Source organism: Solanum verrucosum, unplaced genomic scaffold (genome assembly GCF_900185275.1).
Source record: "Solanum verrucosum unplaced genomic scaffold, falcon-dt-bn FXZP01000261.1, whole genome shotgun sequence".
In the NCBI taxonomy this organism is placed as follows: domain Eukaryota; kingdom Viridiplantae; phylum Streptophyta; class Magnoliopsida; order Solanales; family Solanaceae; genus Solanum; species Solanum verrucosum.
The window spans coordinates 11,468,049-11,485,342 of record NW_026019969.1 but is presented as its reverse complement, the minus strand read 5'-3'; the positions used below and the strand labels follow the sequence as shown (position 1 = coordinate 11,485,342).

General features: G+C 34.9%; 2 protein-coding genes across 2 annotated transcripts; one reads left to right on the top strand and one right to left on the bottom strand.

Annotated features, from left to right (window-relative positions):
* Nucleotides 1-1,687: 1,687 nt before the first annotated feature.
* LOC125815655 (soluble inorganic pyrophosphatase 6, chloroplastic-like) lies at nucleotides 1,688-6,002 on the top strand. Its single transcript, XM_049495185.1, has 6 exons — nucleotides 1,688-2,056; nucleotides 2,474-2,634; nucleotides 2,992-3,092; nucleotides 3,226-3,407; nucleotides 5,135-5,233; nucleotides 5,651-6,002. Exons 1-6 carry the CDS (start codon nucleotides 1,820-1,822, stop codon nucleotides 5,741-5,743), a joined length of 873 nt encoding a protein of 290 aa, XP_049351142.1. The 5' UTR covers nucleotides 1,688-1,819; the 3' UTR covers nucleotides 5,744-6,002.
* Nucleotides 6,003-6,469: 467 nt separating this feature from the next.
* Nucleotides 6,470-16,861, bottom strand: LOC125815643 (probable sphingolipid transporter spinster homolog 2). The gene is made up of 16 exons (XM_049495169.1): nucleotides 16,463-16,861; nucleotides 15,644-15,775; nucleotides 15,230-15,331; nucleotides 13,741-13,845; nucleotides 13,552-13,627; nucleotides 11,164-11,238; nucleotides 10,966-11,068; nucleotides 10,833-10,895; nucleotides 10,048-10,102; nucleotides 9,797-9,894; nucleotides 9,536-9,612; nucleotides 8,997-9,110; nucleotides 8,552-8,671; nucleotides 8,047-8,175; nucleotides 6,978-7,056; nucleotides 6,470-6,852 (listed from the first exon to the last, which is right to left on the bottom strand). The coding sequence occupies exons 1-16, from the start codon at nucleotides 16,618-16,620 to the stop codon at nucleotides 6,716-6,718; spliced, it is 1,623 nt and encodes a 540-aa protein (XP_049351126.1). The 5' UTR covers nucleotides 16,621-16,861; the 3' UTR covers nucleotides 6,470-6,715.
* Nucleotides 16,862-17,294: the final 433 nt, after the last annotated feature.

Genomic DNA, 17,294 nt, shown 5'->3' with positions numbered 1-17,294 from the left:
TTTACACTATCTTATATATTAATCTGAAATAAATTTTATTTTCTAGTATATGAAATCTGTATGAATAATTAATGAATCATGTATATGAAATCTGAAATCTGAAATCGGAAACCTGTACAAATAGTTACACTATCTTATATATTAATTTGGAATAAATTTTATTTCCAAGTATATGAAATCGTAAAGAAATCTACATTAGCTTTCTTTTGATCTAAAAAAACCCGCACACCAACATCATTGTGGATACTAACAGGGGGACATCTATCACTAACTATATATTTCATCTCTATATTGTGAATATTAACATCTATCATTAGTTGCGATGTTATCACACTTACTAGACCACTATAAAGACTAGAATACTCATATATAATCCCCTCCATCTGAAAATCAACATATTTCCCTGTTTCATTAAAAAAAAAATAACAATTAGTCTTACATAATACAAAAAAAAAACAAAATTATACACACTTGTCATTATTTTTTCATACAAAAATCATTCAAACAGTAAACTACAAACATATTTCATTAAAAACTAAAATTTCAGATTTCATACCCACTTATTACAAATTTCATACATACAATCATCATTTATACCAAATTTATACATTTCTCATACCAAATAGTTCATTCCTTTCACACAAATTTATACATAATTGACAAAACTTATATAAACAATAACATTTCACATTTCATACCAACTTAAAACATTTTTAATACACTTATTCAAACTTCAAAATAACTTTTTTTACTAACTAGTTAACACACTTTCATACCCACTTAAAACAACTGTCATACAATTCTTCAATACACTTTCGTACCAAATTAATTACAATTACACTAACAAATTCATTCAAAACTATACATTTTAATTCATTTTTTCACGAAAAAACCCAATAATCAATAATATTACAGAAACTTACCAAGAAAAAAACCAGTTATCAATAATATGGTGACACTAAACCACTACCAAAAAATAGAAACTTACCAAGAAAATCACTAATATTACAATTTCACAACAACTAATAAGTATTATGAACAAAACGTATTGTTTATACAAAAAAAAATATCACATTCAATATAGTGGCGATTTACAGTTTCATTTTTTTTTCTATTTCATTGAAATCCAAATAAAAATAGTAAACAATTAAAAATACTCACCTGAAGCAACCCATCTTCCGCCATGTTTAATTAATATTGATACGTAGTTGTCCATCACAGAAAAAAACACGTTTTTTCAACAAAAAAAAAATTCAATTTGTTGCCAGTGACAATTTCTGGAAGAAAAACAAAGAGAGAGAAACGTGAAAGAAAAATGGATAAAATCTGATTTTTAAATTATTTTTAACAAATTGGAGTGAATTAAGGAAACTGAATATTCTTAATTAGTTTGAAATCCCTTAATTCATGCTAATTAATAATTATCTTAAATTAATTCAAATTTAAGATAATCCCTATTTCCGTTTTTTTCATTTTTTCCTTCAAAAACGTTTTATTTTAATTTTTTTTTATCTTTTTATTCTTTTTAAATCAAATGTTTTTAATTACTAAATTTTTTTTTTTTTTTTTAATAATATGTTACAACCTGAAATTTTTAATGTTATAACTTGAAAGTCTAAATCTACTGCTATAACTCGAAAATATTAGTATAATATATGTCATATTAGAAATTTTCACTTGTATATATGTGGACTGTGGTTGATGTTAGGCAGTGATAGGCTGATAGCAGCAGCACTAGCAACTTTCACTGTTTTCTCTTCTCCAATTATATCTCTTGCCTTTTGGGACTGAACAGTGAACACTTGCCAGCGAAACAGCAATGGCGGCGGCAAGAGTCATGGTATCAGCCAGCAACACTTTAACGGCTTCGCTCCTATCGAAAGGTCCATTACGAAGGCCCAACAATTTCAGCCTTTGCTTCAGAAACGGACCGGTGCAAAAGAGGCGTCTTTTCACGTGCAGTGCAATCTACAATCCACAGATTCAGACTATAGAAGAAGGACAGCCCGAAACCCTAGATTACCGTGTGTATTTTGCAGACAATTCCGGCAAAAAGGTAAATACTTGTCTCTACCTTCTACTTGACAGTGGATTTTCATTATCGGGATGTTGTAGTCTGGAAATTTCACTATTCTGTGAAATGAGCCTGAATAGAGCGGAGTAGTTACAGAGAATCACTTAGCTCTGGCCTCTAGTAGCTTGGATTGAGATGTAATCCGTTGATGGATTGACACAATGATGAAATGCCTAATTGCGAGATTTGTTTATGAAATTTGTTCAGTGAAACATTTCCACATTCTGTAGTTTAGCAATGATCCAAAAAAGGGAAGTCAACGATAAAATCCACTGATAACTGTGAGGATAAATAGCATATTCATCTTTGTTAGCGTTTACTTAGTGAAAAAAACAGAGCTTTTGGTCTGTCTAGGTACAATAGTTGCAACATATTATATCATATCTTTGTAATGTGCAGATATCCCCTTGGCATGACATACCACTACATTTGGGTGATGGTGTTTTCAATTTTGTTGTTGAGATCCCCAAAGAATCAAGTGCAAAGATGGAAGTTGCTACAGATGAGCAACACACTCCAATTAAACAAGACACGAAGAAGGGGAAACTTCGATACTATCCGTAAGCCTATTATGCCACTTTTCAACATTCTTTTAGTATGTTACATTGTCAGATGTAATTATCTTCTTGGTTTCCTACCCATTCCGCTTTTAGTTGGCGTGGGATTTTGACCTATTGTCATTTGCAAGCAATTGTCTTGATGAGTTAACTGCAGTTTTCTGTGGGTCAATACGTTTAGGTCTGTTACATATGCTTTTTGTTTAGCAATGACAGATGCACTCGCTCCTCAATCTTAGACTGATGAGATTTGTACATCACTGATTATGTGTCGTCATAGCTGCCTGGAGTTGTCTAGTTTCTGATGTCTGTTTTTTTTTTTTTTTTTTTGATGTTATGTATTTCTTATGCATCTCTCAGATATAATATTCACTGGAACTATGGATTGCTTCCTCAAACATGGGAAGATCCTACTTTTGCGAACACCGAAGTTGAGGGGGCATTTGGTGATAATGACCCTGGTATGGTTGCATAGTTCTAAATAGTTAACAACTTTCTTCTGGTCATCTATCAAAACAAAAAGAACAGAAAAAACAATGGTGTTAGAGATTGTCTTATTAGTTGAATCTCTCTATGTTTTTTTCTCATTTGTAGTTGATGTTGTTGAGATTGGGGAAAGCCGAGGTAAAATTGGCCAGGTTCTGAAGGTCAAACCTTTAGCTGCTCTGGCAATGATTGATGAAGGAGAACTTGACTGGAAAATAGTTGCTATTTCACTAGATGATCCAAGAGCTTCACTTGTTAATGATGTTGATGATGTGGAAAAACATTTTCCGGTATGTTTGAAGGGCAATAAAACTGCTATCTTTTGTTGACTCTCCTTTCTCTCGCACTGCTTATGCTTGTGCAACACATTTATGCATCACTCTCTCTTTCTCTATCTCTCGCTTTCTTTGTTGTGCTGTGATATGCCTCTTCGGTTGAAGATAATTTTCTTGGAATCTCCTTTTCAATTTCTGTTAGCTTACCTCAGACTTGTCTTGCAAAGTCTTCTACGGTTACTTTATCATTTTTTAATGAAGAGTTTGGTTAATTTATCGTAAGAACCAGAAGATTGGTGGAAAAATATCCCTGCTTGCATATGGTGGACACTATGGAAAGAAAGGAATGGGAGATGTTATGAAGGAAAGGTTAGCAGTTCACAGGAGATCAAGATGAGATGTCTTAGTCTTTTGTATTTTTGGTGTAAGCAAAATTTAGTGGGGGAAGTAGATAGCCTTGTGGAGTTTATTAGCCAATTGTAAATTTTTGAAAGTTGTCTTTTTGGATTTTGAGTATGATGGCACCCCCTGGGGGTTTGTAAATCCCACCTCATTGATTTTGATGAGTTCTTTTGTGTGAATACAAGGTTACCTATTTCAAAAAAAATAAGAACCAGCTAACTAGAGCTTGAAGTCTTGATCATTTCCTAGGAACATCGATAGAAATAACAGAAAGACTATAATATGCAAAAAATGAGTGATCTTGATATCTTTTGAAATATAGCTGCATACTTTGTTGGATTGAGAGGCGTTAAAGAAAGTTAGCAGTATTCTAGGTTATCTATGCGAAGCTATGGAAAAGCATTAAAGTTGCGATGATAATGGGAGACAGTAAGCACTGACACGAAGATCCAATGAGTGGAAGCGGCCGTTATAGGATATTGGCTTCCCTATCAACTATTAGTTTCACTGACTAAGAAATAGCAGAGGCATGCAAAATACTATGTATATGTGAATCTTGCTTTTGTTTCCTCAACCAGATAGTAACATTGGTATAACTTGCTTCGTGGAGACAAAAACTTTTGTATAAATAATGTAAGTTCCCATATTCCTTTTAGTCTCATTTTGTTACCTTCGCTATCACATTGTATGAAAAAAAAATCATGCCCATCTAGTAACTCCTCCTTTAGATTATTGTGGGTTATATGATACCTCTAACTGCTGATAGTCACCTTCCTGTTTGAAGTAACTGTGTTGTCCCTAATCTAACTGTTTGACATGTTGTCGAGATAAACTCTGTACTGGAATTTCACTACTCCAAATGTTTTGCACATCTTATCGCTACTGATTAAGATTCTTACTTGTTAATATCAGTATACATGTAATGATAAGTTTTAATGTTCTTGATTATGGTACTAAAACATAGCAGTGATTCCACAGAGAGACTAGTGGTCCACTTTAACCTGCTGAATGAAGTTCCTTAGTTTCTTGCTATTTCTAGAAGGAGGTAAATGCTCTTGAATGCTAACAGTACTAGAGAAGCAAGCCTGTTTGAGAAACTGTGTTTTGAGTAATGCCCACAACATGATGCTGATGTGGGTTGAAACTCTGGTCTTTTGGCTGCAGCATCTCAGTCTAATCATCTGAGCTAAGCCTTTTCAATTCAGTTTTTCTATTATCGTCCTTTCTGCTAGCAGTAGTAGTGAATTGAATCAGTGTGTGGATTCTTTATTAGGCAAGCTCCTTATTAATTTCCTGTTAACTTGTCAATATTGTTTGAATTAATTCTGTGAATTTTTCAGGGCACTCTCACAGCAATCAGGGACTGGTTTAGAGACTATAAGATACCTGATGGAAAACCTGCCAATAGGTTTGCTCTTGGCAACAAGCCAGCAAACAAGGTAATTGCTTTCATAGAAGTTTTTGGGTAAATGTGATTTATTCGAAGATCCTTGTTTCTAATTCCCCTTAGTTTCTTTAAACATCATACTTTCAAACAGAACTAACATAAATTTTCCAACCGACATGATAGTAATGTTTAGAAAATTGGCAATTGCTTGATTTGCATGCCCATTGTGTTATATAAGATGAATCCACCCTCTCCTTCAGTGGTTTCATATATAACTGCAAGATCCTGCAATTGCTTTTGATTCAGTGCAGCACACAATGTCAAAGTATAATAATTATATTGGTAACTAGTAATCCTTACAACATTCTATAGGTCTCCTTCTATGGAATAAAGAGGTTTAGTCTTTGTATTACTGTTCTCCCTTGCTCTGGATGACCGTGCTAATGATCGTTTTACCTTGCACTATCAGGATTACGCTCTTAAGATTATTACGGAAACCAATGAATCTTGGGCAAAGCTGGTCAAGAGATCAATCGCTGCTGGTGAGCTTTCACTTGTATAAATGCTGATTAATAGAGCTTAAGTCGCGGCTAGTTTTCCTGCTTGTAACCTAAACTGGACATGGAAATTGTCCCCATGATTGTACTCTTTCTTCTGAGGTGGAAGCCAATTCATATTTTTAAGACGACTTGTTATAAGCTACTGTTTTTCATTTTATCACCAATAATTTTGTTCATCCAGTAGCATTTGGAAGTTATCCAGAACGAAAACAGGTGTATTGATATATGAATTAATCTTCATTCTCCAAATGCATCAATTGATATATGAATTAATCTTCATTCTCCAAATGCATCAATTGAAAATTAGAACTGGTTTACCTTTAGCTAGGCCATTCTAACCATTTAAGTGTTCTGTAGCTTCTTGCAATGTTTTATCAATAATCTTATTAGGCAATGAAAATTCTTAGGAGCTAATGTCATCTAAATATCAAATTTAAAAGAGTTATTTAAATGTAATGTACGTGAAGAGGTTTTATTGTGGTTAATGCTTTTATATAATTATGTAGGGATAATTGTGATATTTAAATAATCTTTTGATTTAGGACCTGATAAGAACAAAATCGATAAGAAGTCATCCTATTCCCCTTTTCTCTACTAATATAAGGAATTTATTTTTAACAAAACAAAGCAAAAAATAGAACTATAGAAATGAGATACAATATAATGTGGTCAAATATGAGGTATACAAACCTTAATGCTGAAGTTACTTTTGATGATTCTCACCTATATGAACAAATTCAACTACTTCTCTTGATGGATTTGCAACATTATTTACACAACGATAAGAATCAAAGAATTTACATTAAGCCTCGGAGGACAGAGTTATATATGGTACATGTGCCAATGGGAGGTGGCAGGTACAAAGGTGAAATAGTCGAGGTACGTGCAAAACCGGGCCCAAAAACAACCATTATCAAGAGAAAAAGAACCAAAGAATTTACATTTCATTTGTCCAGTAGCTACACAACCAAATACTAGGAGGATTCAACAGGGACCTCAATTGGTTCATTACTTTTCTCCTTGAGCAATGGTTGTGACCTTGCTCTCTCGGCATCACTTATTTGATTCTCACTATCTTCGTTGGATCTATCAACGCTGTGAATAAAGATGCCTACACATAAAAAGTGCATTAAAAAATATCATCAATAACCACCCTAAATGTATTGCCAATCAAGTAGGACTCATTTCAAGGATAAAGATTTGGATTCTGAGGCGTTCAATGAGAGTACAATATACCTATGAACCATATTCCAGCTGCTATAAATAGAACTGATGTCAGCATCAAAGCAGTGACCCTCCAATTGTTAATGCGATCCTGTACAAGAGAAAACATAGGAGCATATTGATCAATGTTATCAAGAACCATAAAATGAACGACAGTTACAATTATAACTTTTACTACTGCTACACCCATAATTGACCTTTTCCAGAATCAACTACAGATTTTTTGTTCAAACAAAAGCAGCTTGCACTTCCACATTCTTGTGACTATTGGAGGAGAAAAGAAGACTATCAGGGGAGAAAGAGAACAATCTTGCACTTGTAAAACATGGTTCCCTTTTTATCAAAGCCACCATATTTCAGATTGTATGGTCTTTTATTCACTGCTATGAGAAGAGGGAACAAAAGCATATTCTCTTTTTCCTTATTTCCATCCTTATTCATTATCTGCCAAAGAGGCAACCACCAACTGATGATTCGAAACAGCACAATGGGAACAATCACTAGGCCTCTTCCCTCTACAAAATATTATGTTCTCACAGAACTTCAAAACTAGAGTGTTCGATAAACAATGAAAGTGGGCTGAATGAAGCTTCACTGTTCTCTGTCGTCGGGGGTACAAATATCCTCCGCCCGCAGGGAGGAGAAAAACTTCAGTGACAATGCTGCAGATGGCCGGCACACCACAACGAATGGTAAGGCTTGCTTTCAATGTGTGTATATACGAGAGAAAAGGGAAAAAATAAAGAGGGGTTTTGGGGTGGGGGGGGGGGGGGGGGGGGGGCTTAGTCGGAGAAAGGAATGGGAAGGAGTTTGCCAGAGAAAGAAATGGAGAAGAGTATGCTCAAGAATCAAATTGAGAGGAATAGCCGGAAAAAGGAAAACAAAACAGAGGATCTGAATGATGAGGTTAGGAACATTAAGGAAAATAAAAAATGGGGACAACGCTAACCTATTAAAGCCATGTATAACATTAGCAAAGCTCATATAAAATGTGTGTCTGTATCTTTTGAAGCGGAAAAAAGAACTCTTGAAAGAGAGAAAGATATAAGTTGCAAAACAAGATCAACAAGCAAGCTCAAACCTGGACAACCCCCACAAGAGGAGAGGAAGGCACATCACCAAATATGTGAATTGAAACAGTAGACATCGCCATAGCCAGTGGTCTCAAACCTGGATTGACGGAATGGAGACAGACATAGTTTACAGGGCCCTGCAGTCAGATGCTTTAATGTAAGATGAAGTAAAGCTCGAAACAAACAGTATCAACCCTAAAACACAACTAATATACATCTTAACTAAGTGAAAGCCAATTACTCTTTTGAGAACTTCAAAAGAATGGAAAAAAAGGATGTATGGGGGGATAAGATCAGTCATCCAAACAATATTGGTAGATAAATAACGTTTTTTTGCCTAAAAAAATGACACACTTCATCACATTTATGTATAATATAAAGTAAAGGAACCGAGAAAATTAGGGAAAAACCATTTTGCAGAAAGCATTTCCATATGCTAACTCCATTGAACTAGTGTACAAAGAAGTAGACAAATTTACAATAAAGAGTACTGGATTAGATTAATAGAATTACCTGTGTTGCAAATACAAGCAGTTCTCCTATTGCAAAAAGAGGGATGAAAGCATATAAACTCTTAAAACAAAAGGCAGCAAAGCAAAATATTGCTCCAAGAAATGTTGCCACTGAGAGAAGCTGCAGTACAAAATAGTGACATCATTAGCAGCAGGGTTTTGAAGGATTCAAATGAAAACACCAGAAGAGAAGATATGTCATTAACATAAAAAATGAACATCATAGATCATCCTTCTAAAAACGGCGAATTTGAGAAAATTGAAACAGGGAGCAAGAGTTGTACAAGTCAAAAGAATCAGTTCTTCTTGGATAATTTTAACCCAGATTGAGAAAGTCTTGTTTGTTTTATATTTAGCAAAGAATGAATGATCTTCACATTGGACACTGGATTAAATGAGAAATATTTCTAGAGATGAAACAGAATCTTAGGAACAAAGTACCCCACCTTAAAGGCATTGGATATTGTGGATGTCATTCGATCCAAAACAAAGCCTCCGGCCAATGTTCCGAATATTCCAGATATAACAGTAATACCTCCAAACATCATGTCTGCATTTTTCTGCAGAAACACCAATTACAGATCAGCTAACATGTACTTAATGCTTTTGTGGTATTTGATTGGTTCAAGTAAAGCTGAACAGCATAACCAGATGATGCAAACCAAAAGAATGTTAGCGGATGAGGCATGATCAAATTGAGCTCATTTCACTGGTACATAGAAACAACAACATACCCAGCGTAATCCCACGAGTGGTATGTGGGGAGGGTAGGATGTACACACACCTTACCCCTGCCTTTGTGGGGGAGAGAGGCCATTTCCCATAGACCCTCGGCTCAAAAGGAATGTTATTGCTCACTTGTACAAAGCAACTTCCAAAATGTGTAACCAAGGACAGTGAAAGAGAAAAATTAACAGAATCATGCAAGCATAAACTTAACCCTTGAGAATAGTTGTGAAGCGGGATAGTGGATCTGAGAGCTTACCATATGGTATATGTAATAACCAGCCTTGGGTCCCCAATAGGAATATGCACCAATTACAAAATTATATGCTATGTATCCTGCAAGAAACCACTCAAGTTGAGAATCAGAGTGGAGAAACTTACATAAAAAGTTTAAAGAATAAGTGAGATCTCTTTATTTTAGGAAAGACATCCAGAAAAGGTTCATCAACATGTTCCAATATTGGGATCCAAAGAAGAGGTAGCATGAAAAAATTGAAGGTAACAAAAGTTAATAAAATACCTAGGACATTGATGACATAAGTCTTTTCAAGATGAAGCATTTTCAGATCCTTCCAAAATCTTGCCAACTCATTCAAATTGCTAGGAGCACCTTTCGAACTGTAGAAAGGAGAACAAAGCAAGAAAGAAGTCAACTGAGTGAAAGCAGAAGACATATTGCTCATACTTAATCATGTTTGCCGGATGGGTGATAGATCTTGGCTGTCTTAAGACCATCAAAAACATCACAAGTTTTATGAAGGTTCCTTTTACCCATCCTTGGGATCTTCCCGTGTTGATGACAAACCATTGCTACAATTCAAAACAGCTGCATTAATGACAAGAGTTGGGGTCAAATAATGGTTCAATCGAGAAAACCACGACAAGTTAAGTGCATACAGAACACCTAAAGGGGAGAAAAGCTAAGAAACACTGATCAAGTTCACAGATACAAAGCTATCGCTTACTGTTTTTTCACTTCAAGTATCTTTGTATCTGGTGGAAGTAAATGAAAAGGATCAAGAGTAGATCTTTATTTTAATTGCTCCACACAACTGTTTGTCAACGAAGCACCTAACCTACTTTCCAACCAATTCAACTTATATTACTAGGTAAGTAGTATATTTATATCAAGCCATACAAAGAATGTTATCAAGCTGATACAAATGGAAGAACTGCAAGCTGGCCACATTTATTTATTTTTGGACTATCCTATACTCCTTTAATTAATACAAAAGATAATCATGGACAAACTCTAAGTAAAGAAACCTAGAGAGAAGCTTTCCATTTTAGCAATTGAGGAGTTCCACTAAGCCCCTAGTTCTTTTATCCATTCAACTATAACAATTTAATATTTTTCTTTCAAAATAAAGATTCTTTCCAACACTATTTTTGTTCACAAAGTAACTAAGTTGAGCACAGAGAAACTTCCAACGACAAATTGCCAGAGAAGGTAGGTCATGCTGAGCAAAAATGATCAAAGTTAGGACAAGAATCACACTTCTCTGTTGCCCAAGTAGACAAAGTGAAATAGACATTTGTATGATAATAGGCACTACCTTCTTCTGGGCAAGCAGTCAGAGGAGAAGTTAATGGTTTTTTTGATCCGGTGTGAGAGAATCCTGTATAAACATTCAAAGAAATATCAGAAAATGCATACAGGATAAGACCAAAAGACTAATTTACTGTTACCTTTTAATTGCAATGGTTTCATAAATAAACCTAAAACTGCAAAGGGAAGCATTAGTAATGCCTCTATCCAAAATGCCCAACGCCAGCTAAGATGATTGCCAACCTATCAAAGTGTGGAACATTAGTAAAAATTAGTATGAACAATGAATCACATTCCACAAGAGAACATTCAACTTGACCGCTGAAGAGTGAGATTACCAGTCCACCATATACATAGCCAAATGCTACCCCAGTTGGTATACACATGTAAAATATTCCCAGCCATGCTGTTTTCTGGATAAAAGAAGAGAATTAGCATTCAAAAAATATACCATATGCAAAAGCATCAAGAGATATACCCAAGCAGCAATGAAGTTGAAGAAGCATGCAAAAAACAAGTGATTGCACAAAAGATTTTCAGTTTGATGTTCAATGGTGAATTGGAATCAGTGTTCACTTGAATTTTTTTTAAAATGAAGACCTGCATAAAGCCTAGTCATACTTATTTCCAAACAGTCAGACAACAACAAAAAACTAAGCTTCAATCCTGAGCTAATCAGAGTTGGATATATGAATCCTCATTATCCAATTCACTCCATTTGAAGCAGTTTCATCTCAATATTCAGCAATTTAAGTTCTCTAACACTAGAAAACACAATAGTCTAAAAGCCAAAGAAGCCATCTCAATAAAGTAACTTGATAAGTTCAGTGGGTCAAACAATTTAAAGAATGACCTCAGAAGTTGCTTTAAACACAGCAGGGATATAGTTTTATCAAGCCTAAGTCATTAACTTAAATTTTAAGGGGAATTGAAATCGCCCCTTTATCAGGGAATCTAGTGATTCATGGACTAGGTAATATCTCCTTTATCGGGGAATCTAGTGATTCATGGACCCCAGGTAATATGGGTAATATTCCAGCATCTGAGAGAAAAGAGTTGACTCACTAATAACATCGATTGTTGTCTTAACACCACAAGTGATAACATCCAAAGCCCATTCTAACAATAATAGCCTTTTTATAACATCCAAAGGAGCGATCAAACGCAAGTCCGTGAGGAGAGCCAAAAAGGCTTGCCTCATAAATATGTATATGTGCTTGTGACGTCAGTATTGGAAGAGAATATGGAGCCAACTTGGAAGAAATGAGATTGAAATTGTGGCTGCAAGCTTGAAACCATGTCCTCAAAAGGCAGGAGATGCAAGATGATGTCTCAAAGTTGAGGTCGTGGCCTGAAAATTAAAGCCGTGGCCTTAAGGGGTTTTCTGTTCCATGGCCTCACAAGTCTGGTGAGATTTTTAATTATTTGGGGGTGAGCTATGTTTGCACACTTTCAAAGGAACTATAATTAGAACCCTAGACTTATTTTGAGTTAGTTTTTACCTTTGGAGAAGTCTAATTTTGAAGGTCTTAGCCTAATTTTGACGCTTTCTAGGCGTAGATATTGAGAGGCAATCCCTGGGATTCAAAAGAGAGAGAAGGAACTTTTTGTGTCCTATGCTGTCATCACTAACCTTTCCTCTTTCGCTTTCTCTCCACTCCTACTCTTGTGGTGTCCCTTCCGGTTTCATTTCAGGCCTCCTCCGGTTACTCTGTCTCTAGGATCTCTTTCTTCCCCTTCATCTTTGGGAACGCTGGTGAACTCAAGGCCTATTCTCTAGGCTAGTGGTCCCTTTTTGCCTGGCCATGAATAGTGAATGGGACCTCAAATTCACCGGGTAGCCATATTTGCATGGAATTACATCATTACATTAGTTAGAAAAGAATAGCACTCTAAGCGTAGAGATTGTATCCTAATTTTTGGCCTAATTCTTCTTCTGATGATCGATTCAACCTCTGATAAAAAAGATATACCTTGATTATGTTTAGTCTATTCAATAAGTCCAGTAATAACGGCCATATTATTCCAATTGATCTTATTCTTTAAATTGAGCTTGAATCTTTAGGGTAGAATTTTTTGTATGAGTTCATTTTGTTCTCCCTCTTGTTTCTTTTAGTTCTCTGGATTGATTTTATCTATCTTCCTTTCTATTGAATCTTGTTTGGAATATTAATTAATAGGTTCTTGCAAATCTGTTTGCGACTGAATCTAATTATATTCTTTATCTGATTCTTCCTTTGATTTAACCGTTATTGTCTTTGGGTTTGAATGATCATCAGTGATAACTAGGATTCAAGTTAGGTTAAATATTTGAATTTGTGTTTTTCTAGTGTGTAATTCAAATTCTACCTATTATTTTTTCTTTCATAGCAAGCGAGATTCGCATATTTGTTTGCTTCCACTATTCCATGAGCTTTCAGCAAGTGTACTACAAAGGTTGCTTTTTTTATAAGGTCAAGTTTTATTAATAAAGTACCAAGATGGTATTATAAAATATATGACTTCCTAGAATACTGTTATAATAGCTTAGTTGGACCCTCAGAAAGTTGATTAAGCACATATATTGAAAAGAAAGATCTTAGTACTTACACATTGCGGTGTAATCAGCAGAGAATGAAATGGGATAGAAGTATAGAAGAACAATCATCATATTAGCAGTAGTATTAAATGCGACCTCTATTGGAAATTATCAGTCACAAAAAAACATAAATGTTAAAAAAACAAACCTGAGCAACAGGCGCGTTATCATCAATAAAAGGAGCGGCAAGGCTTATGAAAGATGCCTCACCAACACCCACCAGCCTGGAAAAGAAAAGATATTAATGTAAACGAAGATACGCTTTCCCCCTTCAACCCCCCCCAATAATTGCGAGTAATACATGACAGCTTGTGAAGAGTAATATGGTTAGACTTACATTCTGCATGTTGCAATGAACCAGAAATTAATTGAGAAACCACAACCAACAATAGCTATTGTCCACACTGTCAGTCCAACTCCGATAAGTCTAAATGGATTGACCCTGCAGAGTTAACAAACACATGGGTAAGAAATTCAAGCAATTGATTGAACTAAAGAAGCAAGAATATGCATACAATTCGCGTATTTTTCCTTTGCCTAGTGAAACTCTGTCTGATACTATTCCTAAGCAAATTATATGACAAAGTTGCAAACTGAAAATAAGACAGTTCTACTTCAACTCTGACAGCCATAGAAAGAAATGCATCTTCAGGTATGCCAAATATAGAAGTAAAAGAGGATTCTTTTTTAGGATGTAGTGTGATTTGCTCTTGACTAAACTTGTGAGTTCAATGGTCTGCTCTAATTAGATTCATGTACTACAGCAAGGAAGTTAAATGGAAAGAAAATTTGGTAGGGCCCAACCCTCTAATAGGGATTTTAACATGGTTTTGTTACATTTACAAAGGCTTTGCTATCTTTTACCAACAAGTAATTCATGAGAATAGAGTCAAAATTTCTTCCAACATATTGACAGTACATCTTACACTTGCAAATAAACAACAACAACATACCCAATGTAATCCCAAAAGTGGGGCCTGGAGAAGGTAGGATGTACAGACCTTACCCCTACCTTTGTAGGTGGGGTTAGAGAGGTTGTATTCGATAAAAACTTGGCTCAAAATAAGTATAATCAAAGCAGGACTGAAGAAGAAATAAAGACAACAAAATAGCAAGATAAATAGAGCAGATGAAGCAATAGGTACGGCAACCTAGTAGTGAAAATTGAAGAAAAAGATGCTAAGTGAATACTAACTAATACTACTAAATAAGGACAAGATGAGAAGAGGCAGGGGGCCTCTCACACATAAAAGTACGACAACACTTGGCTATCTACTACCCTTCTACCCTTATCCTCGATCTCCAAACCTTCCAATCTAGGGCCATGTCCATAGTAAGTTGAAGATGTGTCATGTCTGGTCTAATCAACTCCTCCCGTTCCTCTTCGGTCTACTTCTACCTCCTCTACCTCAACTAAAACCTTCTATAACCAACCTCTCGCACCATCTTACTGGTGTACTGCCGCACCTAATCTTTACATGTTTGAACCATCTCAACATCACTTCCATCATATTGTGATAACCTCATTCCTAAATCTTACAACTATCATGTGCATGAAAAGTTGCATACTATATTAAGTCTTCAGAAAACGTTTTCACCTGTGGTAAGGGTCAAATCATTTGGCATATGGTGAAAAGGATTAAGAGTCAAACTAATAGGTAACATGAATGAAATCTTCCACTTTCTCAAATCATATAAAGATGGTTTCAATTGTTAAATCCTACTTCTCTCAGGCGCCAGCAAATAAACTTCCCAAAGTTAATGTTCTTAAGTCTGAAATATATCTGCAACAAGATATCAAAAGCCTGTAATATACTGGGATTTACCTCTTGGCGAAGGAGGCAAATATTGGAGATGCCACCAGAAGCCCAACCATGAAAGCAGATGATATGACCCCATCCTGAAAATTACTCAAATTAAATTCACCCCTGCAAACAAACAGAAACAAGCTCATGATAAGACTAAGCACACATTATGATGATGTGTAATTAAAAAATAGTTCCATTACTAAATTTGGAGTGGAAAATTCATTATTAACGTACATTATCCTGGAAACAATTGTAATTCTCAATAATAAGCATTAGTAAATCAACAAGAAAATGAAGAGCAGAGAGAATAAATATCAAACATAAGCAAGGAAGAAAACTTAGGGTGGAGCCTCGAAAACCAAATTTTTTTCCCTTTAATCAATCACTTCAGAGTTGAGCAGGCTATAGAGCAAATTTCAAAAGAATACTCACTGAATTCCGCTGCCAGAAGAACATGTACCATCTTTCGTACAAGTTCGACGGTTTCCATTAACACCATTGCTCGCAATAGTTCCACGATCCACGTAATTTATTAAGTTGATCACACAGAATACCGCAAGCAACCTGATAATTTATAGCAGACACATTAGAGGCAAATAGTGTGGGTGAAGTAAAAAATAACAATAAAGGTTACAACTTACAAGTGCAGGATATCCTAATAGACAGAACCTCTTACCTTCTACCAAGATATTGGGGGTTTCGAGTTTCTACCAAGATTTTATTTTGGGGGTTTCGAGTCGCAAAGGAGCAAAGTGGGAAAAGGGTCACAATTGTGTGGATTTGGGGGTTGGCAGTTTGATTTAACATATCAGGTGAAAAAAAACACTACAGAAAACAAAATCTCAAGAATGCATAAAAAATTGACAACTTCAAGAAGCATAAGATACCAAATATAACAGAATTGGAATAGAAACCTTCCGTGCAAAACTCAGTAATTCCATATAGAAGAGGGAAATAAAGAGAGTATTAATTCAATTAGGAGATCCCATTAGGTAACTACATCAAGAAAGTCAGCGCAAATCATTCTTGAATTTTGTTTCTTGATGACTGGAAGACATAACCAATTTCATCGATTATAATGTCCAAGAAAAGCGAATCAAACCTTATAATTGCAATTCCAAGAAACATTGAAATTCAGAAATCTTGGAAACCCAGTTGGTAAAGACATTGAAATTCAAAAATCTTGGAAACCCAGTTGGTAAAAACACAAAATTCATCTTTAACACGCAAATGGGTTAAAGAAAAAGTTACCTTTTGGCAGTAAACCAAGAAGGTTGAGGAAGCAATGACGATGGAATTGAAGGTATTGCCATATTCGTAGCTACAGGCACATCAACAGTTGATGTGTCAGGTTTATGTGTTGAATTTGAATCATCCAAAGACTTTGGGTCTGGTTCTTGTTTCCCCATTTAAAGAAAATAAATAAACAATCTTTAAGATATTATTTCTTTGACTGGAAGGAAACTGTTTTCCTTCCTTCCTTCCCCAAAGCCTTTGTTTTCTTGATTTTTAACCTTTTCTTTTGGCTCAATCAATAATGGAGTTAAACTTTTTTGCTGTATTTCTTTAACTTTATAATAATGGAGAATAAATCTTGTGTTTGTAGTTCACAAATACATGGTAACTAAAAATCAGGAGAGCCTCACTGGATATTCTGCAGATTCCTACTTATCTCTCATTATTCATACAAATAAAAACGCGCAATTTGTATTTAAAACTTTAAAAAAATATTATCGAAGAATTCTAAACTCTAATCAAACTTTTTATTAAAAATATTAGTATATTACTATAAATCACGAGTGGAGTAAATTTTTCCTTATATTTTATAGCTTACAAAAGTTGAAATAATATAATATAATCAAAAACTCGTTTCTTTAGAAAATATGTTATTTAAAAATAATTAATTTTAAAATAAATTATAAAAATTGATCTCAGAATTAATTATCTCTTAAAATTTGTATCAAATGAGTTGAGTTAAAACTCTGATGGGAAATCTTAATTCTTCGTGGATGAGATTCGAGAACACTTTGAATTCTACCTCTTTAACTATGTTAATCCACTTGCATGCTTTATTAATAACAGT

Coding starts and splice junctions, on each gene's coding strand:
- LOC125815655 (XM_049495185.1), top strand. CDS start 1,820: ATGGCGGCGGCAAGAGTCATGGTATCAGCCAGCAACACTTTAACGGCT. Junction 2,635..2,991: donor GGGAAACTTCGATACTATCC/GTAAGCCTATTA, acceptor TGCATCTCTCAG/ATATAATATTCACTGGAACT. Junction 5,234..5,650: donor GCAACAAGCCAGCAAACAAG/GTAATTGCTTTC, acceptor TTGCACTATCAG/GATTACGCTCTTAAGATTAT.
- LOC125815643 (XM_049495169.1), bottom strand. CDS start 16,620: ATGGGGAAACAAGAACCAGACCCAAAGTCTTTGGATGATTCAAATTCA. Junction 9,111..9,535: donor GTTATTACATATACCATATG/GTAAGCTCTCAG, acceptor GTGTTTCTGCAG/AAAAATGCAGACATGATGTT. Junction 7,057..8,046: donor CTCTTGTGGGGGTTGTCCAG/GTTTGAGCTTGC, acceptor TCTCTTGTACAG/GATCGCATTAACAATTGGAG.